This window comes from Colius striatus, chromosome 9 (genome assembly GCF_028858725.1).
Source record: "Colius striatus isolate bColStr4 chromosome 9, bColStr4.1.hap1, whole genome shotgun sequence".
Classification (NCBI taxonomy): Eukaryota; Metazoa; Chordata; class Aves; order Coliiformes; family Coliidae; genus Colius; species Colius striatus.
This window is the reverse complement of record NC_084767.1, coordinates 13256663-13280772: the sequence shown is the minus strand read 5'-3', so window position 1 is coordinate 13280772 and position 24110 is coordinate 13256663. Positions and strand designations below refer to the sequence as shown.

The following is a 24110-nucleotide window of genomic DNA, read 5'->3' as shown; positions in this document are numbered from 1 at the left end:
TAGACAAACCTTTATAGAGAAGTCTAACCTTTCCCTTTTTCAGGATTTTGTTTCTGTTAAATCTCTAGCAAAGAAACATCTGCCTTGTGGTGACAAGTTCCCAGACATAATCCTCAGAACTACTGATTCCTTAAAAGGAACCCAGACTTTCAGACACATGCATCATGTATGTGTGTAAGATCATGCCCACTGCTCAACTAAATGCACTTTGTTCCTATACACACTATCTCTAGTTAATATGGAATCGTCATTAATTGCTCCTGTGTCACATTTATAGATGTACTTCAGCAGCAGCAAATGGCTTTTTCACCTGTCTCACTGCAGGTAAGCATCTGGGAGAGATCTGTATTCTGGATTATGTTGTGCTTGAAAGATGCAGCTACAATTAGGACAAAAACAATAACAGAATAAAAAAAACCTGCCAATTCTGTCACTGTCATTATTTAAACAGCAAGTCAATGGTTGAATCACTTTTAAAAAGGCAAACTAAAGAGAATATAAGGGGACTTGTAGTTCAACACGAAGCCTGAATAATCATATTCAAGTACAAGAAAGTGTTCATATTTCCTCTAGTAGATACACTAAAGCTGAACTTGTCTAGATTGGTCTGGAGTGCTCACTCATCCCCTCCTCTTTGGTTTGTAGCGTTTTCTTTTAGTTTTGGTTGGCTTTTTTTTTTTTACTTTAGTTTGGGTTTTAAGTATCTTTGGAAGAACTGAGCCCTGGTCCAAAACCTACTGAGTACATTCTCCAGACCTATGAAATACTACAATCAATCATGGGGAAAACCTACTTGGTATGCACTGGAAGCTACTGCACATACGAATCCCTGGACTGAAGTTCTTCCTCCCTCCCTCCCTCCCTCCCTCCCACTCACAGCTAGGCTTCAATCCACATGGAACTGATAGTTTATCTCCTCTGTTTCCACAGCATCCCTGCTGGCCAGAGCATCTGCTCAGCTAGTATATTCAAGAGACACAAGATGGAGTGATGAATCAGAAAGGAGGGGAGAAAGAAGCATCTTCCTCAGACCCAAGATTTTGCACTGGAAAAAAGAAGTTTAGTTTCATTAATGAGCCTGGTAAAGGGAGGAGTAGGGCAATGGAGATGATGCCATACATCTTCTCAATGTGAGACAATCAAAATTCCTAGAAAAGAGGTTCATTCAAACTATCTGAGTTTTGGCTTGCAAGACATATCAAACACAAGCACAGACATGTGGATTCGGCCTTGGAGGAAGAAAAAGCTTCTGTTTACTCATCATGCCTTAAGAGCAAAGGTAGAAGACCAGCCATGGGGAAAACCAACCCAACAAAAAAACTTCCACACAGCCAAAAAACCCAACCAAAAACCTAATCAACATTCATAGGGACTGCTAGACAAGAACTGCCATAGGAAAGAATCAGACAAAACAATTATTAATTGAGAAACTGCTCAAACCCTGGGAGAGTCACAAACCACTATCTACCACTGCTGTAAGGCACATATCAATTCAGGGATGGTCCCTGCAGCACAAGCTATGCTTTATCTAGGTTTTTTGCAGTCTGTGAAGATCTAACATCTAATAGGCATCTATATTGGAAAATTTAGGAAAAAATATGTGCATCCTATTAAAAAATGACAGTGGGCAGCTTGTCTTCATTCACTCTATGCATTAGTGCAGTATTGTACAAGAAAATCTGACAGTAGCTCAGGTCTTTTTATTAAACAAGTCAGAGTAACATTTAATTCTACAAATATCCTTTTTAACTCGTTTTTGATTGGAAGAAAACATATACTCTTGCATTTCAAAGGAACACTCAAAACACAACACTAACATTAATCCAAATTACAAAGGTTAAGGATGGGATTAAGCACTAGTTTATAAACATCGACATTTCTCTGGGCATGTGCTTTTCTACAATTAAATGGGAGTCTGTGTATATTACAGTGTAGTGGTTTTGCCTGGGCCAGGTTTTTTGGTAGTGAGGGGAGCTAAAGGAGTGGTTTCTTTAAACAAAGATCTACCAGAAGCTTCCCCTGTAGCTGATAGGGCTAGGGCCAGTCAGTTCTAAGGTGGACCCCACACCTGATCCAGGCCTGGTCAATCAGTGATGAAAGTAACACCTCTGTGAATAATATATTTGAGAAGGAGAAGTTGCTGGGCAGTTGGTAAACTGCAGGAGCTACAGGCAGTGAGAATATGAAAACATCTCCGCAGACACCAAGGTCAGTGGAGAAGGAAGGGGGAGAGGGAGCTTAGGCCCTGGAAGGATGAGTCCCCTGTGACCTGTGGTGAGGACCACGGTGAGGCAGCTGTGCCCCTGCAGTCCATGGAGGCCAGCAGGGAGCAGAGACCCACTCACAGACCATGGAGGAGCCCACACCGGAGCTTAGAATCATAGAATGGTAGGGTTGGAAGGGACCTCCAGAGATCATCTAGTCCAACCCACCTGCAGAAGCAGGTTTGCCTAGATCAGGCTGCATAGGAACACGGTCAGGTAGGTCTTGAAGACCTCCAAGGAAGAAGACTCTACAACATCCAGGTAGATGCCTGAAGGAGGCTGTGACTGTGTGAGAAGCTCACCCTGGAGCAAGTTCCTGGCAGGACCTGGGAGCCCGTGGGAAGAGAGGAGCCCACGCCAGAGTAGGTTTGCTGTCAGGACTCATGACCCTGTGAGGGACCCAGGCTGCAGCAGTCGATACCTGAAGGACTGTTCTCCTGGCAGATGATCCATGATGGGGCAGGGTGTGTGTGAAGAGCTGCCCCTGTGGCAGGCTCCATGCCAGAGCAGTTTGTGAGGAATTGTAGCCCATGGGAAAGACCTACACTGGAGAAGCTTGCGAGGGACTGTTTTATTTCTCATCTCCCTGTTTTTATTGGGTTTTTTTATAAATCAAACCTTTTTCTCTCACAGTTGAATCTGCTTTGCCCATGATGCTAATTGCTGAGTGACCTCTCCGTCCTTATCTTGACTCACAAGCCTCTCATTATATTTCTCTCTGTCTCCTGTCCAGTTTAGGAGGGGGAGTGATATTATTACTTGGTGGTCACCAGGCTAAACCACCACAGTTTTTTTGGCACCCAACGTGGGGCTCAAGAATTGTGAGGAGTTTGAGATAAGGATTGTAATTGGGAGTGGCAATGGGCAAAACACAGATTGAGCAGTGTTAGAAGGGAATGATTGCGGAGAATCTTGGTTTGTTTTAACTGTGGTGAAGGGACAAGGGGTGTATTGTATGTAAATTGTCCACTTGCATTCAGTGCTGTGATTATGTTATTTTTTTATTTTGAGTGTGGTGAATTCTTTTTTGTTGTTGCGAGTGAAGATTGTGGAACTTGTGATAAATGTGGATTTTTACGATAATTCTTAAATACGTGATTCACAGAGGCAAGGAGTGAAATGTTTTTGGTAGTGGGGCGGAGCTACAGGAGTGTGAAATGTGCTGGAGAAGTTTGCAAGGGACTGTCTCCCGTGGGAGGGACCCCACACTGTAGCAGTGGGAAGTGTGATGAGGACTCCCCATGGGAAGAAGCAGCAGCAAAGTCCATCTGTAATGAACTGACCACAAACTCCATCCCCTGTGGCACTGGGGGGGAAGGAAGGGGAGTCTCGGGAAGGCGGAAGGGTGGGAGGAGGTGTTTTAAGACTCTTTAAGATTCAATTTTATTTCTCATCTCCCCATTCTTATTGTTTTTTTAGTAAATCAAACCTTTTTCTCCCCAAGTTGAATCTGTTTCACCTGTGACGCTAATTGCTGAACAATCTCTCTGTCCTTATCTTGACTCACAAATTGCTCATCGTATTTCTCTCTCTCTCTCTCTCTCTCTCTCCTGTCCAGTTTAGGAGGGGGAGTGATATTAGGACTTGGTGGACATCTAGCTAAACCACCCACATACAGTCAAATAGGACCTTATCACTTCATCTTGGAATTTTTTTGAATGACAAAAACAGGGATTATTTTTTTAGGGTTTTTTCACCCACCTTTAACATAGATAAAAGGCAGCAGTACATATCCAGAAAGATTTCTCATGGCAGAAAAATCAGTAAATTGTTTGGGTGTCTGATGCCTTTTTCTCTGGCAGCCTTTTCTTCTCCCCCTGACTACGTCCTCCTGCACCAGTCCTGTAACATCTTTTCCAGGGCCAAAGCACCAGCAAGTAATTAAGTACACTAGGCACTGAAAACAAATGCTCTTCTAGTTGAACCAGCCTGCCAATACTGCTGTGATTAGCTAAGGGAAAACTTCAGCCACAAGCTGCAATGTCTGCCTGGCTTTGTTCAGCTTTCAAATAGACCCCAGCTCAAATGGCAGACTCAGCACATTTGCCCTAGAGCCAGGCCCTGTGGCATGGGGCATGCAGGCACACATAGACCAGCGCACTCACAGGATCACAAGGATGCTGTACGGTGCTAACAGACACATGAGAGTGGGGATCTGCCATCCAGTGCCTCTGCAAGAACCAAAGGAGCTGGGCTTCAAATGCAGAGTTCTATGTTTCAAGGAAGCATCCAGGTTAGAGACTGAAAAAAAAAAAGAATCAGATTCTTTCTGGTTGTTGTACAAAGAATATTAAAATCCCAAGTCACTCTTGGGGAACTTTATTTAGGCTGAGACTGTAGTGCTTACAATGTTTCCCCACACAACTAGAAAGGCAGGAATTATGTAAATGATCCAGAAGCAGAAATCACAAGCTCTGAAAGGAAAGCTTCAAAATAAATTCTTTACTTCATGCCACCAAATATTTAAAATATTTACTTCATTATTTTACAGAAAAATACTGAGGCTAACAGTAGCCAATTACTCTTTAATTTCTGGTCCTTCCTTTCATGCCTCAGAGAAAAAACAGTATTTCCTCACCTCAGGCCTGACAATTGTTTGCCTCCAGTAATCTGAGAGATACACCTCAAAGAGCTAAGACTGCTACTGAAACATGGAAATAAGGAAGACAGAAATGGTATTGTCCCCTGTGGGTGGGTAAGGAGCAAAGAAAATCCCCACATACCTCCAAGAAACACTAGGAGAAGAAGGTACACACAACTCCTGTTCCTGACTTCTGGAATTCCAACTAAGCCAAATATTTTAAGTCTCACCTACTATAGGGCTTCTGACCTACAGAAAGTTACTACAGAGTGACTTGACTTTAACCTATTTGATGGTAGAAGGAAATTACCTTCTGCTTTTTGATCAGCCTAAGGATTATTTATGGAGGAGAAGCATTGTACTCCTGTGGACATGACCCCCATGCAAAGGCAGAAAAATCTCAACCCTTAAATGTTATTTATAGGCAAATATCCCACTTGAAATATTTTTTCCAAATTCCTAAGCATTCATTGGGAAACTGCATCCAAATGGGCTGTAATTGCTTTCCCGAACCAGAAATGGGCTCTGGCTCAGTACAGTACTTGGGACTATCTGGGAGGGGGAAAAAAAAATAAATTTGAAAATCGTCTACATTTTCAAGTGAAGAAATAACAATAAACTTTGAGGGCCAATAACACCATCGACGTCACCCAGAACCCACAGACTTTCAGCTCTCAGTTTATGTCAACTACTTATGGCAAAGCAAGCTATAATAACCAAGTATTTTCAGGGGCTGCACAAGTACGACACTTAAGAAAAAAACCCACCACCCTAGTGTGGTACAGCACAGACTAGTGTATACATCCAGGATTCAAACTAAACATTTGAGAAACTGCTCATAAAATATCTCCTCTACCTAAAAAGACTCATAGCCTTTCAGTGTACTGTCATTACATACACACTGCCTAATAAAACATTTTGAAAATAAGATCTCTGGGAATGCCACAGCAGAGTGCAAAGCAACCAAAAATCAGGATGCTAGAGTCTTCAGAAAGAAAATAAGGAATTTATTTTACCATGACTCAACTTGAGGAAAGAATTCATCCATCTATTCATACCATCACATATTTCTGTTCTTTGTGGCATTCTGCTACAGTGCAGAAACTGAAGAGGATGCAGGTGCATCAAGAAATGCCTTTTCACCCAGGTCCATGAATCTGAAGCTCTGCTTCTCGAGATGCAATTTTTTGCCCATCAGAGGTCACTGAATCCAACAAATGGCACTACAGAGCCCAAGGTTTCCTGAGCTTCTTTGGAGCAACCACATAGAGAGAAACTGCAGCAAGCATTAATGCAATGGACAACAATGGATGGCTTCTGGATGAAGCGCCTTCAAAAAAATCTGGCCAATTAAGATTTTGTTGAAACAAGCTTCTTGCATTATTTCTCTCCAGATCTTTGCTCTTATCTGTGTAAAGACTAAAATAGTTGTTCTACTTCTTATTCTTTAGGAACAAGTTTAGGAAGATCAGGCATTGGGTGTGCTCACTGTAAGAGAAAGCTAATAACCAGGAAGTACAGCCACATTTCAAGTTTCTCTTTGTTTCATTCTTAAATCTTCCTACATGTTCCTTTCCCTATACTCACAAAACATGCTGCTTGCTTGTTTTTGGCAACACAAGGAAAACCAACTGGAAGCTGGGCCAGGTTAGTTAGAACATTCTTGCTCACTGTGGCCTTCCTCTGTTACTCAAAAGTCATGTAATTCTTTGAAAGCTAAGATAGAATTTTAGCCTTTATAACAAGTCTTCTTCAGATTGAAGATTTTTTAAAGGACATATCCAAACAGGAGTGTCTATTTTTCTCTATATATTACACAGAGATTAACAATCAACTGCAGAAATACAGAATATTTTGTTCAGGTATCAGTTCTTCAGATAGATTTAAAGTCAAATTCAACTTGTAAACCAACAATTCCCCTGCAAAAGCCAGACAACAAACTGAGATGTATAAACAAAAGCACAGCTTGCAGGACAGATGAAATAACACTCCTACTCTCCAGGCATCAAGAAAGCTCAACTTGAGCAATATGACTAATTTGGGGCAACAACTATGAAGAACACAGAACACATACAGAGACTCCAGATGAGAACAAGAGAAGATGAAAGTCTAAATGGCATGAGCTAAGGACAGAGAAAGATTTTATGTTATTTAGCCTGAAGAAGAGAAAAAAAAATAGAGATAACTGAAGGAGAGTCTACAAATCAGTTCTAAGGATGTCTGCATTGAAAATGGCACATGAGACTTTGATACAATGCGCTAAACAAGCAGCCACAAAAACTACACTAAAAAGAACAAAACTACTATGACAACTCTTTTCCTTCCCTCATAAGATCTTCCAAAGCAGCTCAGTGCCCTTTTTGCCCCCAAATTATGTATTTCAGCATGTAACACTGAGGACTGACACTCAGAAAAACCTCCTCATCCCAAGGAGTGCTGGTGGCTGGGCATCCCGTCGAGCTTCCAGCACTGGAGGTTGTTTGTCTAACTAGTTTTCAAAGCCATTGGTCAGGAATGGCACAAGCGCTGCTGAATTTGCCCGGGAAGAAGGAAGAGGGGGAGGTAAAACTAGATCTATGGACATTGTTTCCAGTTTTATTTTTTACTAAGTTTTCAGAAGCAGTACAGAACAGGTGATGGCTAAATGACAATCAGCAATTGCTGGTTTAGAGATAACGGGGACAAAAGTCATTACAGAACTGCACTGTGCCTCTTGTTCCCACAGCAAGTATTACCTTGATGGATACAATGTGGATAAATTTGTGCAATGCAGTAATAATTTTTTTTTCCAAGTTTCCTACCATGTGTCAAATGCTCAGGCACTTAAATACATCACAGTCACAAAGAATATAAACATTTTTGTCCAAGAAGTTTAATATACCACAGCCTGTTTTAAACCAAGATATTTAAGTTCTTAGTTTTCAAAATAAGGCCTTTAAAACTGCATGAAATTTCCAACAAGCAATGAAGGTGCTCATAACCTCACAGCAAAAAATAGCCATTTGCTTCCATAAGTGGAATAAATTACAAGTACCAGTATATTTTGCAGATTTTATTTTCCTTAATCTGGTGAAATAAGCACAATTTGATCATTTATGCTATGTATACACCATATTATTGTTGATTTTCCTAGGAATGTGTTTATTGCAATTACTTTCTAAATAAACCATAGTTATATTTTATCTAAAGTGAGTTACCAACTGAAAAAAGTAATATATTCATCTGCTACACCACATACTGTAAAGTATTGATGACTCAGTATAATCTCTTGCTTCTGGCAATTTAAAACCCCCAAATATTTAATACCATTATAAAACTGATAGAAGAACAATATGCTGTAGGTCTGCCAACAAGAGCTCAGTTAATTTCTCTTACATGTCCCAAACCACTTGTCAAGGCACACAAACTAGACAGTTTAAGCAACTCTTATATAAACAGCAGCAAGCAGCCTTGCTTCAACATAAGGATTTTACAACTCACAGTATGCCAACAGTCAGCCAAAGCAGGCTGGCTGCACATTCACCCTACCGACCTGACTTACCAGTCTGTCCGGTATGGAGTGGAGTGGCTGGCACAGGTTACTGCCACCATACCTTACCATTAAGTTACAGCACAGGAAAAAAAAAAAAAAAAAAGAAACGAGTGCAAGGATTCAGATCTGATCTTCTATAGACTATGAAGCAGTCAATACTCAAAGTCTGTGCTGAACACTTCTAAGCTCTGTTTTTCTCTTAACATGCTAAGGAAACTATAAGACTGACAAATGCAGAAAACAATAAAAAATGCAAACTTACAATCCAAGTCTGTGTAACTGAGGTTTTTTAATAAACTATTAATAAAATCATCTTGCAGGAGATACAGCAAGAGACCCAGGCTTTTCTACCTCCCTTCCTCGCCCTCCCATTGCTCTTAGGGAGGAGAAGAGAGATACATTTTTATGAACTCAAACTTGCAAGTATAGTGACTGCTTCATTTCACAAGGTTAAGATCTATGCTTCCCTCTCATCAAAGTATGATGAAGAATTGTACCAGAAGCCATCCCCTTAAGAGAGAGAAAGTATGTGCATGAATGAAACAGAAGACAGAAAAAAAATATTATACCACACTCAAATAGGATACATTCAGCAGTAAAACATTTGAGTCAACAGCGATATTTACCAGACACTAGCTCTCAGCAACCTGTGGTTTGAGCTAGTGTTCTGGGTTCTTTTTCCCTGTACCTGAATAATATCACAGATCCACACAACTAGCTTCCCTACAATATTGCTGTGCAGGGTCTTTATTTACCAACTCTAGAGCTAATCTCAAGATAACCAAAACACAAGATTCCTTCAATTTACTGTCAACAAATAAAAGTCCTACTGGCTGTCCAGGACAGATGTCTGCTACCCTGCAAGGGGTACCAGCTCCCTGGCACAGCCTGCTCTGCTACATAGCCAGCTCTGAACTGACAGTCAGCAGCAGCAAATCCCAGTGTAAGCTTCTGCACTCCCCTGCAAAGTCTGAACACGATGATTTTCACTTTGATTGCTGAAGGAAGCACACAAGTAAAATAAAAAGATATCCTCTTGGTACAGGCTGGATTCCATCTCAATTCAGGCATTACATAGGACTGTCAATACAGCACTGCTGTTTTGCTGCTGCCCAGAACCTCCCTACTCCTTCTTTGGCTGAGGCTACTCCAAGGGATACTGTAACATGAAGTCCTGAAAACAATGGAGAAATGCACAAGTTGTTTATGGTACGGTCATGAAGCACTGGCTGATTATGATTACTTCTGAGATATATATATATACACACACACAGATATAGAAAGAGATGTATATAAATATGCAAACAATTTCAGAGACTGAAGAGTGTCCTGGCCAATTTTAAATATTTCACAAATTAAAATTTCTAATTTTCACCTCATTTCTTCCCAATCCCCACTGAAGAAAGTTGAAATCTCAAAATCACCTTTGACAAAGAATTCCAAAAGCACAGTGTTCAGATCTGGTAAGGTAACTTAGCTGTCTGATACTCAAGCATCAGTTTAAGTGTTATAACAAAGAAACTATTCTTCACAGCAAAATCCAATTGAAAAAATATGAAGCTAGTACATTTAATGCACTTTCAAAGTATGGAAGTTAATATAACTAAGAGCAGGATTAGACTAGACTTTTTCTAATGTAGAAGCCTACTGGATTAGAAAAAAAAATTGAAATCATGCAAAATCTCAGAGAAATATAATATTAATAGTTCAATTACATGCACAAAATTCAAACATTTTATGCAACTTACTCAAAAGCACACAACAACTGTATAATTCACATACCATATACTCCTTCCCACTCTGAATCTTTAGATGGCGAAGAAAGAAAATGAGCAAGTCATTGTAATGTGCCATTTTCTCAAAAGGCAAGTTTTCCAGTTAACAACAGAGTGGTGATTTTAGCTGTAATAAAGCTCTGATCTCAAATAAATGTCTAGAATGAAGCTTATTCAAACTTTCTTAATAAAAACTGTTTCTTTTATTTGGTCTGAGCACTGCATCCATGTAACACCAAGTATTTCAAATCAGATCAAACTAGGCTGAAAAGCCTTTCTTGGTTTCTTTTTTATTTGTTTTTTAAAATGTATTAGTCAAAATAGTCACACCAAGTTAAGACTTTTGCCATGTTGAAAGGGGCTAAATACAAATTTGATCTTGCTACATTTTTACAAGTTCCATCCTTGCACAATCCTCTCAGATTCCCCCCAGTAAAGCCTCTATTTATCTTTTTTTATTCAAGATAACACATCTAGAAATGCATTTGTGACATTCCACAAGCCAAGGTATGGCCATTAAACAGACAAAACCAAATAATCAGTTTTCTGTAGCCCTCAAATCCTGGGTTTGGAGTGAGCTTGGATAACTAACTCTTCAGAGGTTAAGTTTCCAATGGATTAGATGCCAATCTCCATTTAAATCACAGTAAGTTACTTATCAGCCCTAAGAAAAGAGTCATCATATTCACACACGATCTTATTGATCATATACAGCACAATCAAAGAGTTTATCTAGCCCAGGCTCTGACACTTTCCATGGGATGCCATGCATGCAGGATGAAAGCAAGCTGTGCATCTTTTGAACTCTTCTTTTAGACCACAGCTCACTCCCCAGCAGTGCTGGATCACAGGTGTATCTTGTCACAGTCAAGGCCTCTAATGTTGGGGGAAACAAATAATTCATTTGATTTTACCCTAATTAAAAAAAAAAAAAAACCACACCTTGCTGTTAGTGAATAATGAATGGATTTGGTCAACAACTTGGCAAGTGAGTAAATACAGAGAGCCACATACACACCCTGGAAAGCATTCAGTTTTACAGTTGCTGAATCTCACTCTATCGTTTAATTTTACCCTAAAGCAGGAAGACTATCTGGGCCCATTCATATTCTGAGCTGTGCTCTGTATTTCCACTAAGTAGGTGATTACCTCCACTTTTTGCCTTCCCCAGTTTCAGAATACACAACCCATTTCCTACCCAACCTCATCCTACCACCTCTCCCAAGAGCAGTCCACAGCCTTCACCACTGAATCAACACAAAGCCTCAAATACACCAGACCATGTATGTGATATCTCTTGTCACCTTTAATCCTATATTTCAACAGAGAAGAAGGCTGTATCTAATTCTGCTCCCTGTCTGAACACAAGGCTGAACTACTTGCATCTGTTTTCATTAAGCAAATACTTGTCTGAACAAGGTCCCTGATATTCCTCACTAGCCTCTTTACAAACAATAGTAGGATTTCTGAAGAACTAACTGATAACAAAACTCCTCCCTGAATAGATACTTATCAGGAATACTCATTACATCTTGCTTCTGTATCTCTGTTTTTGATGCTTCATTGCCAAAGTACTTCAACATTCAGACTGAGAAGGAACATGCACAAAAGATCTGCTGGTAAGGATGCAGGCACCCAAGCTATTTCCTCAAGTTAAAAATCCATTTAGTAACATTCTATATTTCCCTGAAAACTCAGCAAAACCATACTGCAACACTATGGATAGGGTATTTTAACTACAGGGACTGACATTTTGACATTTCATGACTTAGCCGATTTCCAAGTTTTGGGTGCAGAACACACCAAATGGGCATCTGGGAATGCTATTAAACCACATGCTTGAACCCACAGCTTTCTCTGTCCTCTTCAAAAAACAGTACATACTCCCAAAGGAGGACTGCACTACATAAACACATCATTCTCCCTTGCTGATGCCTAGAAAAGGTGCAACCTGAAAATGAAGCAGCTTTGCCTTATCAAATTTTCCCCACGGAGGTGAGTTTGTATTTTTATGAGCAAAGAACTCTCCTCCTCCAGCACTCAACTACTGTCTCAAAAAAGGGCATTTAATAGGCAACTTTACTGAAGACTCACAACAGAAGCAGGATTTTTCAGAGCTGGAATATTATTTTAAGAAATCAACAGCACCCCAACTAACAGTGGAGCTGAATGTTTCTACTGCAGGTCATAAATCCACTGTCAGAATACTAAGAATACGCTTAATTGCAGACTGAAAACCAGCAACATCTCCAAACAGTATGGTTCTCCTTCAATAGGTTATCTTACCTATAAATCCTGACTTTGCTACTAGGAGTCAAACTGAAGGCAGCTATACAAAAGACTTGCTTCATTCAGGATAACTACCCAAAGTACAGGATTCAATTGTCTTATCTTCCATTTCAGAAGATGAAAACAACACATAAATATGACATTGATAGAACAGTGAAGTCTCTTGGTCTTCAGAATGTTAAACTTGGAGGCTTTTGTGAAATAATACACTCACTAACAGTTGTTTAAAGATTCATTAACAAAGTGCTTGTGCTTTGATTAAATAGGTTACACGAGGAAGCACCGTTGTCCAAACTAAAGCTTGTCAGCCAGGTTTTCAGAGGACCTAGTAAACGTGAGGAATCTAACAGCTGTTTCTGTGCACTGGTATGTGTATGGTTAGTGGTGTGTTAAGGAGGGTGAGGCACAACCCTCTTGCTAGAAGTTCTACTTAAGGCTGTCGCCCTTCGGCATCTAAAACCACAAAATATTTTATGTCCTCTTGGAAACAGAATAAAGCTGAAATGCAAGAAGAAATCCAGCACTCTTATGATGAGTATATATAATGAACAAAAGTAATTCTAAGCAGTTCAGCTAACCTCTGGCCTCTACATTTGCCTGTCCAGGCCTAACCAGCTCTCAAACTAAGACAGCTACTTAAAAGAAGTCTCAGACTATCTTGGAGTGCAACAGCTGAAAACCACTCTGCACAAGTGACTTGAATAACGTCCCATCTGGGTGCAGTTGCTAGAACTTACCTTCCAGAATTAATAAAGAGCATGTCCATGTGAGATTTGGCATTAAAGGATTCAAGAAGAATGAGCAAAACTGGTTTTGCAAGTCATATTCATTAAGATCCTAAAGACACAAGCACAAACTCTGTATGTGAGAAACTCAAAGAAACCTGAGACGCTAAAAGCAAGACAACCTCTAGGCTCTAAGTTAGGATCAAGCCTCCCACAGGAGAGGGATTCAACACAGCAAAGGCCAAGCTGCCCTAGAAACCACATCAGACAAGACTGTGGCTAAACTACTTGTTCAAGAAATAGTTCTGTCATTTACTTTTGCAAGCCATCCTTAACACTGGAGACTAAAATGTGGCTAAAATAACGAGAGGAATCACTTGCTTTTGCCAAATCGAAAAATAAACCCAAGTCCCAACCACTCATCCACTTTGTTGCCATGATGGAAACCTGAAAGCTCCCTTAAGGTTTGAAAGGGTATTTTCAACCAAACCAGACACAGAAACCCAGTGAAGATGCTAGAACATCTCCCAGAAACACTAGCTTCTTTTTCAATCACTTACAAATTACAGCATTTATTAATAAACTGTCAGATTCCCAGTGTCTCCTTTAGGTTGGCCTGATGATATTTTTAGTGTTCAAATTTGCAGTAGGAAAGACAAGTGCTGTGTTAAGTAGAGGACTTTCTCAAGAGTGTTCTCAGTCTTTTGATCTCACACATTCAATCCAATGGTATTAACTTAGTCCAGTCTTTCTAGAGAAGTAGATGAAGCCATCCCAAAAAAGCATTCTTTTTTTTTTGTTTGCTCCTCTTTCCAGATTTCTTCTGTCAGCCCCATTTTCTACATCCATACTCCAAGCACTCATTGAATCAAAGCATGGAAACATCAGATTAAAAGCAAATGATCTCATCCTGGGCACAAGGGACCAACTACTGCTTAGAAACGTAAAGAAAACATTCACATGGGCAGTACAGGTTAGCAATGGTACCTCCTAGGTTTGTTACCTACCATAAACTCATTTTGAACACTGCACACCCAGATGAAAGCACACACACCTCAGAGAACGACAGCCATCAAACATCTCCACTGATAATTCATAACATTAGCAATAGGTTTTAGGACACATCAATCACCAGGTGAAACTGAAACTGATTTTCGTTTTAAAATAAGTGCTTAAAAAATGATCAAATTATTCAAATTCTCTTAAGTGTCTGGAGTATTCCAGAAATAGTCTATCTTCCCTGTAAAGCAAAGTTTGGTCCCCAAGAATTAGATCAGGTTAGAATGATTTCAGAGGACCACCTTTAATTAAGCTGCTGCAACTTTCTGCTGACAATAGCTGTGTTATGTTGTAAGCTGGTCTTTTTTCAAATTCAAAACACAAAGAGAGCCCAAAGCTTGAGTCTCTTGTCCACTTTGCTTCCTAGAAAGGAAACTCTCCTTCAAGACTGTGCAGAGCTTTATATCTAAATACCTGTGAATGTACGTTATTTTATCTAGTTCTAAAGTGTGTTCAAAGCTGAAGCCTGAAAACTTTGATTTCAGCACAGTACTACCAGTCTGTGTCTACACTCACAACGATCACAGAAGATTTGTTTCAAAGTAGGGTTTCTGCATCTTCTTGTCCTTGGAATTTTGAAACCGACACACAATTTTCAAACTCATTGCAAACACACAAGTCAAAAACCTTGAAAGGCTTAAATTACTCAAGCTTTCACTATAAAAGTAACAAATGCAGGGGCATTATGTTCACCTAGTCTGGCTCCAGACCATGAACATTAAATATGTGTTTTTCAACAGCCACATCTCAGAACTACAGATTGGAAAAATATCTTTGTGAAAGTTAAAACAGAGAAACAAGTATTTAACTTGTAAATTTCTGCAGTAATTAACTACAGATTGACCAAAGCAGCACAAAAACACATCATTTTAGCAATCTATTCCCTTCCATTCTCTCACCTCTACTTGTCCCCCGGTAATACATGTAATGTCATCTGGTAAATGAAATATTAGTTAATTGAAATCAACTTTTCTAACTTCGTATGTACAGAAAGAATGGAAAATGGAACTCTCAGCATCCGTGAGAACTATGAGCTCGTTTTCCATGTTCTGCTCCCCCATCACCACAGTAAATTTCCAGACTTGCGAATATTTCACTCAAATAAAAATTCACAAATTGCCAGAACTGTGTTCAGGTAGGTTCAGGAAAAAAAACCAGAAACAACACAATCCTATACAAAGAAAGTACCTGCTGCTTCCAGTAAGGCTTCTAGTCTTGCTTGTGTTTCTGGATCCACCGTTCTCAAGTCTGCTCCTTCTGCAGCGCTTGATAAGAATAACTCCGACGTGGTTTTAAGTACTGGGTTATCAAGATCTTCTTGGTCCAAAATAAATGATTCAACCTGTTTTCCAAATTAGAAAACCAATTTTAGCATTTTTGAAGTTTTATACTAAATGTAAAAGCATTAGGAAAAAGACACAAACATATTTTAACTGCAGTATCATAATAATGTTTAAACTGTACAGACTATAGGACACCACTGCAAAGGTCATCTGGTCAACTCATTGAAAAGGTTGCTGAAATCACAAAAGGAAAAGAAATCTACATTAAAAAGTTTACTGTAAGCATTACAATTAATGAGATCTTAAACTATAGCAAGGGCAACTCAGATTTAAGACTGAAAAAACATTATACACATTTAGACAGTTCACCACTAAAACAGACTGCCACAAGAGGCTTTACCCTCTTTGTCATCAGAAGTCTGTCTACTTTGTAATTAAAAAACAGCTATCAATAATGACTTCGGTATAAGTGAACCTATCTGAGAGTCCAGGAGGGACTGAATGGTTTCCCTGAGATGCCATTCAGTTCTATTTTGAAAGTAATTGCAACTAATGTAGCACAAGGATTTTGTTTGTTTTGCGTAGAAACACAATAGTTGACAAAAATTCAAAACCAAAACATCTGTTTCCAAGCTGGCACTTTGTATTCCCCCAGTCATTACAGTTTTTTAGACATGAACAGATACATAGAACAACAAAGCAAGCAGGTAATCCAGCTGAGCAGCAACAATGCTGTCCCATTAGTGGTCCACATGATCACCAAACACAAGCTCATGGAATTACTCAACATACTGTAGTTTTACAACAGCTAGCCAGAGTAAACAAGGAGGAGACCCAACTCATGCTCTAATGAGAGCAGAACTACATTTTAGAATCTGTCCCAAGTTCAGACCATTTCCTCTATTTTCAGTAATATTTTAAGAGAAAAGCACTATTTGATAATTAGATGCTATCTGTTCAACACTATCAGTGCCTTAAACATGCCATAGAAATGAGATATACTCTTAGTACAGCCACTGCTGCCCTTTCCCACTTCATGCCCCAGTGTCAACTTCCTTTCTGTTTTCCCCTCACACTTCTCCTATCTCTCCCACCAGCAGTAAACCACATTGCCTTCAGCCCTATCACACAACACCTCATCACACCTTAAGAAACAGATAGTTTAATACTTTTTTAAAAAAAAGTAATCTTGAAATTCATTAAGTGCCCCACTGTGTGAAAAAAAAGGTAAGGGAAATCTAGAGAGCAAGGAGCACAGGTGTTGGAGAGCAACTTGTGACAATTTCACCCCCTTTTTGACATGTAAATTTTTTTGTCTATTTGCCCCTGGGTGTCCAGGCCAACCCCTGGGTGCCCACTGAAAAGGGGAGCTAAGAGATGAATGCAGTGGGCACCAGAGAGAAAGAATTACTTTCTGGCACATGCAACACAGGTTCTACGTGTCACTGTGTACGTGCAATACCAGCCAGCTTACACATACTGCAGCCTGTGTGCCAAGGCACCAATATTAAAGCAAAATCAGCAGGCTATGATTTAGGGCTTGCGGAAGCAAGATTTCTAAATTAGGCCAGATAATGATCCTAAAATAAGAGAACTTTCCCTGTGAGAAAGAGTTGATCATTAAACAACCAGAAACATCTGTGACCTAAACCAGCAATACATGTTTTTACTAAGAACAAAGACAAGCTATCTCCAGACCAGCTATTTCCAGCTCACAGCAAAACGTATCCCCTCCAGCGAGATTCCCCTCTGCAGAACTCCAATTCCTGACACTACATCCACCTAACCAGCTTACAGACTCCCTGCTGGCATGAGCTCAGACGTGATAAATCCTCCTTACCTATAGGAATACTACTACTGGGCTTTTCATTTCCCCACCAAGACTACACAAGGCACTTGGCATCATCAATATGCTAGAAATATCATTCCTGTTCCAGCAACGTTTGTGTGCGCTGCTGGCTGGCAGAGAATCCCATCCTGTGCATCGGCGATTGTTCCTTACACAGTTCAGAACTGCATACAGGACATTTTAATGCATGCCAGTGGACTATTTTTATTTTCTTTTCCAATAACATCACTGAACTTGACAGCAGTCCTTCCTTTTGAAGACATACCAAAAGGGGTAAAAACACTACTTGCCCCTTAAGTAGATGTTCACAGGGGCTTCTGGCAAGCCCTAACCCTCAGCCTCAGGACATCTTGACAGCATCCACGCAAAGGTAGGTACAGGCACCGTGCAAACACCTTCCAGAAGCTGTGTCCCCCATAAGTTTTAAAACTTCACTTTCTGACACTTGGGTAAAGATATGTACCATTTTTTCTCTGACTGCTGCCACCCCAAGCTCACTTGTATGTATTTAAAGGACACTACCTGCAACAATACACCTCTTGGACCTAAATCAGCATCAGCTTGCAAGAAGCCTCCCTCTCCTCCTACCAGGAAGCACATTTTGCTTACAGGAACCTCTAAAAAAAGTCTATCTTTTAAACATTGATTATGCAAACATTACTTAGAGTGAATTACTGATACAGCTTCTGCAGAGGGTATGAGCTGGGTAGTGCTGCTGCAGTCTGTTCTTTTCACCATTCTTTTTAAACTCTTACTGCCTTTTAGCTCCTTTTTACATCTGCAACTGTACTTTCAGAGACCTCATACATTTAAACTCTCACACAAAAATCTTGCTTAATATACAGAATTTTCATCTTAGTTTTCCATCATAGCAAGAAAAGGCAGATGCTTTCACTATTTCTGCACATGTTGAGCATCAATTTTTAGGTGTTGTTTTGATTTTTAGTAAAAGCTTAATAACATACCCACAATAAGAACATAACTTGAGTGTGAAAATACTGAGAATGCATATGCAAAATGTTAAAATAGTTGTTCCATTGCCAGTCTCCAGAACAAGTTTGAGTCAGAACTCCTGGCATTTCTCTGTAAATCAATGCAGCTTCTCACACACTAAGAGAAGGCTGGAGAGGATTAACAGTTGAATACCTTATCACTAACAACAGAATAAGAAGTTATCTAATCAATCAGATGCCTCTTGTGAAGTGACTTGTGATGATCACATACTAATAAATCTTTAACAAACCAAACCAAAACCACACCTAACCCAAATATATCGACAAATTTTTGCTTTTTGAACAAAAAAAAAAATCATTTGGTAAAAAAATAAACAAAAAGCCCACACGGGTTTCATGTTAGCATTCCTGGAAGACTTAATACACTGCTCATGTGGCAAAATTTAGGCACTCTGCTCTATCCTAATCAGATCTGTAGCAAAGTGATAGAGTAACCAGTCACTGTGCTATTTTTGGATTATTTTGCGAGCTGCTTTGGGCAGTTAATAAGCATCTTACTTGGTAAGGCTCATTAGGAACACAGATTCAAGACATTATTCTAACTGCTGAAGCACCTGCGACAAAGATAATTGCCAATCAAAACTCAAAAAACCTGCCACTGCATGAGACCAGAGGTCAGGGCACTGCACACCAGGCAAACTTTATTACTTCCTCGTGTTTCACACTCATCCACAGGACCGATGGATCTTCCCTGAAGTCCTGCCAAGGACTGCAGCAGCCTCACAGTTCTGCAGATCCAGTTACACCACTGGTTCCTCCCTCCAGAGCAGCTACAGTTGACAGCTATTTGCACTCAACGACATCGGTATTTATATGTTAATACCATGATCGAGTTACCTCAGGTCAGGGGTATCTGAAGGCAACTTCCCAAGCACCAACATCACAACTAAAACCAGCAAATCTTGCAAGATGGGCAATGACATACAGGGTTACAAACACATGGCTACCATTAAGTCTAAATTGATCTTTCCTTCATTGCTCTACTGCAAAAAAGTACCCTTGCCAGAATAGACCAGACCTTTTTGAAAACAAACTGTCACACACTCGGGCTACAGACCACGGGAAAGCTTCCTGTTGCAGCTATACCAGCACCATTGTCTCCGCCTCCTCCTCTTGCAGGCAAAATGCACAGAAGAGGGTGCATTCTGCCTTCCTCCATTTGTGCCACATTAGTACTTCTGAGAAGGCTAACTTTCCAAAAATTGTTGGTAGGAAAGAGAAAGCTGCTACTAAATAGTTTTCTTGAACTTGCATTTTCCAGATATACCCTGATCTACAAACACTTTTCTGGGGTAACTATACTCCTTGCTCACTGTTTGTGGAGCATCTACAAACAACAAGGACTCAAGCCTTTAACTGGGACCCCTAAACTCCGATTTGTTACACAAATAAACAACTACCTGAACTTCTTTTTTGTGTTAGGTAACCCTCCTAATTATTTGGACATATGCCTAAACACATCTGAATACATGCAGAGGAACCTTAACTTCCTTCAGGCTAACATAGGCCTGTAGACCAGCCTGAAAGCTCATGCCTGTGGAGTTGAAAGAGATGCTCTATACTTAAAACTGATTTCATTCCATAATTAACAAGATGTGCAATGCTGTACTAGGATCACACTAAGAAGATACTGTGGCTTTGTCTTATAAACCCAAGCTCTGCAAGTTTATGTTTTGTCCCTTATTACACTGAAAGCCAATCGCTGATGACTACCTGCAGTCTTGCTCTCAAAATCTTCAGGGAATATCAATAAAGTATCAGAAAACATAACTCTCAGACTGAAAATGAGTATTTCAAATTTGACATCCAACCCCTTTAGATTCCACATACAAAGAATATAATCTTCAAAACTATTACAAATAATTATTCCAAGGAGAAAGGAAAGTGAAGGACTTTGTCAATGATGTGGCACTGAGGAGCTTCACACTACACGTGCACGCTTCCCCCACTGCTGTAAAAGGCCAGCCACTGGTTTACTTTAGGATGTACTCTCTGACACTGCCCTCACCAACCCAGCCATCCCAGGAAAGAATTTCAGTTTCAAGAGATGGCATAAAGAAAGAGGTAAGAAAACACACACAAGTGTGGGTATCTTCACAAAACCTTTCAGTGGGACCTCAGTACATGGCCCTTTCTTGGCACTTCAAGGCTATAGAAAGAAAAGAAACATTTCTGAGAAGTACTTTAGAGTCAGTATACAGGAACAATAAAAAATCAATGTAAACAACAATTCAGACATGATTAATGACATGAGACCATACCTACTCTGATGGGCTTGAGCTGTAAGACAGTTTCTTCAATAAAAATAAGTTTCAGCCCAAGAAAGCAGAAGCAACTAAGATCTGTGAATTGCAAGAGATCATCTTCCAGTATTGGCCCTATAGATCTTATGACTACAGAATATCGCAACAACCCAGGGAGGTATAGAGTGCTAAGGGATATTATTGTCTCAATAGAGAAAGAAAAAAGTATCTGAAACATCATTTGCAGTCACTGCTCATCTTGTGACAAGTCAGGAAGTTATCAGACACATTCATGGGTTGATTTAACACACCAAAGCTGGAACATCATTCTTCTGGGAATAGCAAGCCATCAGAACAGATCAGCCCAGCCTTCTAAAACAGTTTTATAGGCAGTAAATTAGACTGAGAGGGTAGGGGACAGGAGGGGGGCAAATCTATTTAGCTCCAATTGCAATAGGAAGTTGACTAACTTCAGGCAGTATTATCTCAAGGACAGTCTTTCTTCCAATATACATTAAGCAATTATCAGATAACGAAACAAGCAGTTACAGGATCTAGGCTGTGATGAGTTCATTTCACAGCACAGGTCCATTTTGCAAGTGCTGCTACAGACACAATATAAATGAGGATGGAGACAACTTTATGCTTTGTCACTGAGGATGAAGAAAGCGCCCCTCACACAGCGTGGCCCAGCAGCCTGGCATTCGTATATAACACTGTGCTGTACATTCTGGGTGTGTAGCACACTCTCATACTTATCTCAGTTTTAACTGCAGTTGACTGAAAAGATGGGCAAGACAACTGTGGAACAGAGGGGCCTGCCATTTGTACAGCAGCTCCTCACTGCTCAACCCCAGCCCCACCAAAGGGCACCAAGTCTGACACCTCAAGGTGCCAGCAAGTTCGCAAAATTACAGTATTTTAAACATGCAGATAAAACAATAAACCAGAATTAACTTTCTATGGGACTGGTCTTCCATGCCAGAGGTTGTTGATCCTGGAGTTTCAATTTTCTTGCCCTAACAGTAAATGCATAAACAGGGATTCATGAGCAAGCCTTTGTCAAATAGCTCACACACATGTAATTGCCTACCTCATTCTCTGTGAAGCAATCAACCGACACTAGATATCCTGATGCCAACAGAAGCAGTTTTGAATAGTACAAACTATATTTTATCACACACCTCTAGACAGAGCTCTCTGATTTACAGTTCTTCCAGAGACAAGAACTCTCCAATTAATTTTTATTAAAACACTGTTCCACAACAATAAGCCCAAGACATAACTGCACCCTCAGTTAACCCTCTAAGAAACTAATCCACAAAACACTCAGGCCACATCCTCTTGGTACACGAGGCTGGCAACATCGAGAAGTTTCTCTGTACAGCAGAAAAGAAAGCATCACTCATTGCAGTTGTACTGACAAAAAAAAAAGGCAAAACCAGCCTAATTTTGACTACGTTTTCCTGATACACATGAGAATCTTCTGCAGCAAGAAGCTACCATTCACAGAACTGGAAGTGGCAACTGAAGTATATTCAAAATTCACCAAACCCCAGTAAATCAAATGCATATTCTTGACAAGTACTGCCATCATACTGAAGAAAATCATTTAACGCAGACCAGTAAACCTTACTAAAATATGCATCACATCATGCACTCTATCCCAGTCCACTCTAAATCATGCTTGTAATGCTCCTGGTTCTCTGTGTGCTTTAAGATTCCCTCCTACTCACTGTTTTTTCTAATAATCCTGCAGAAAGAGATCCTCTTCTTTCCTTGCCCCAAACCAGGAGACAGCAGGTGCAACTCGATATTCTGATTTATTAGACTATAAAACAGGTCTGCTGAATCAATGTAGACAAGGCTTTCAGGGTGGGATTCTTGCTCTAATGTTTTAATGCCTGGGATTTAATAAAGTGAAGGAAAATTCAAAGCAGAAGACTTGTTTGCTGATGTAAAGGCTCACACTCATCCAAGATGTCAAGTATTCTCAGCCACCTTCTTGTCAGTGACTCCTGCCAATCCAAAGGAACAGAGTGCTTTAAAAAATTGTACCAGTGGACCCGTTGAACGCAGCCCAGTCTAATACTTCAATAATCTGCTCCCAAGCCAACACGTTTCAGATAGAGAAGAGTCTCAACATTTAGAGTGCCTAATTTGCTTACACCAAACTGAAAATCATACTGGGCTTGCTGCTGCTCTCAGAAGTAGCCACCCAAAAGAATGTATCATAATGAGAAACACAGCAGAGATCCCCAAAATATGATATTGGATATCTAAATATGATCCACCAAAAACTCAAGATGTAAACAGCTTCAGGATATAACAATTTTACAAAACCAATGAAAAGATGTACTATATTTATATATAAAAGACATTGAGCTCACCCTAACAAACCCTAAATGTCAAGCATCCACTGTACAGACTCCCTTTTCCCCTGGCTACCTTGTGAGACTATGGATGAACACACGCTCCAGACATGTCAAATGTTGACTCTCATCCCTGGAGATATTCAACAGACATGTAGATGTGGTGCTGAGGGACACAGTTTTGTGGCGGACATGGCAGTGCTAGGACAATGGTTGGACTTAAGTGATCTTAAGGGTGTTTTCCAACCAAAAGGATTCTGTGATTCTGTAGTAGATGATGCCCTGAAGACAACACGATCAAGGATATGGCTCAGTGGCAGACCACTCAGCCCTGAAAGCCGATCTCTCTTCCCTTGGTTTGAAACATGACTGATGTACCCCTTACCCACCATATGACACCATTACTGTTATTCATGATGTTGGAAAGGGAAGAGTTTGACAAGGTCAGAGATTTTCCTAGAAGAAAAGCTTAGTTCATCAGTAACCTCTGTTTTACTGAAGGCAAATGCAAATAACTTACAGACCTAGGTGACAATGCCCATGAAACGCTGAACCAACCAGAGAGATGTTCTTCAGTTGGCCACTGTTCATCACCTGGTAAAGCATGGGGTTTTTTTCCTTGACAAACAGGGAATGTTTTTTGCTGCAGGACAGGCACACAGTTTGGTAACTTTCAGACCCTCCCTAGCCAGAAGAGCCAGCCGCAGACATTGCTTTGCACCTACCAGTGGCACTCTGACAAACACATCACAGTAGCTCAACCATGAGCAACCTCTCTCAGGCCTAGGATAATTCTGACTCTGGGATGCTTTGGAAGAGCTAAAGTTGAAAAGAAGTCTGAAAAAGGTCTGTGTAACTCTCTTTAAAGCAAAAGGTAAAAATGAGTTGGTGGTCTCATGCTATGAAAAACAATTCAACTAAGCTTCAGTTTAATCACAGAAGACCAAGGTCATGCGAAGTATCAATGAGAAAGTTGCTATGTAAGATAATCCCCGAGGGCCAAGTACTTTTCAGAAACTTCCTAAATTTACAAGTATTTGAACAAATCACCAGTTTCTGAAGTTTGGCTTACAATGTCCCATTCCTCACAAGGCCATTGTCATTGGGGAGATAAGCTTTCCACAG

At 40.1% G+C, this 24110-nt stretch overlaps 1 protein-coding gene across 11 annotated transcripts in view; it reads right to left on the bottom strand.

Annotated features, from left to right (window-relative positions):
* The window catches only part of ANKHD1 (ankyrin repeat and KH domain containing 1), a 110366-nt gene that overhangs the window by 80188 nt on the left and 6068 nt on the right, over positions 1–24110 (bottom strand). For all 11 annotated transcript variants that reach the window (XR_009819321.1, XM_062003031.1, XM_062003032.1 and 8 more), the window contains exon 2: positions 15414–15567. Coding sequence is in view for 10 of the 11 variants with exons in the window: in XM_062003031.1 (XP_061859015.1) it covers positions 15414–15567 (154 nt within the window). In the remaining variant the exon portion in view is untranslated. The remainder of the gene's footprint in view (positions 1–15413; positions 15568–24110) is intronic.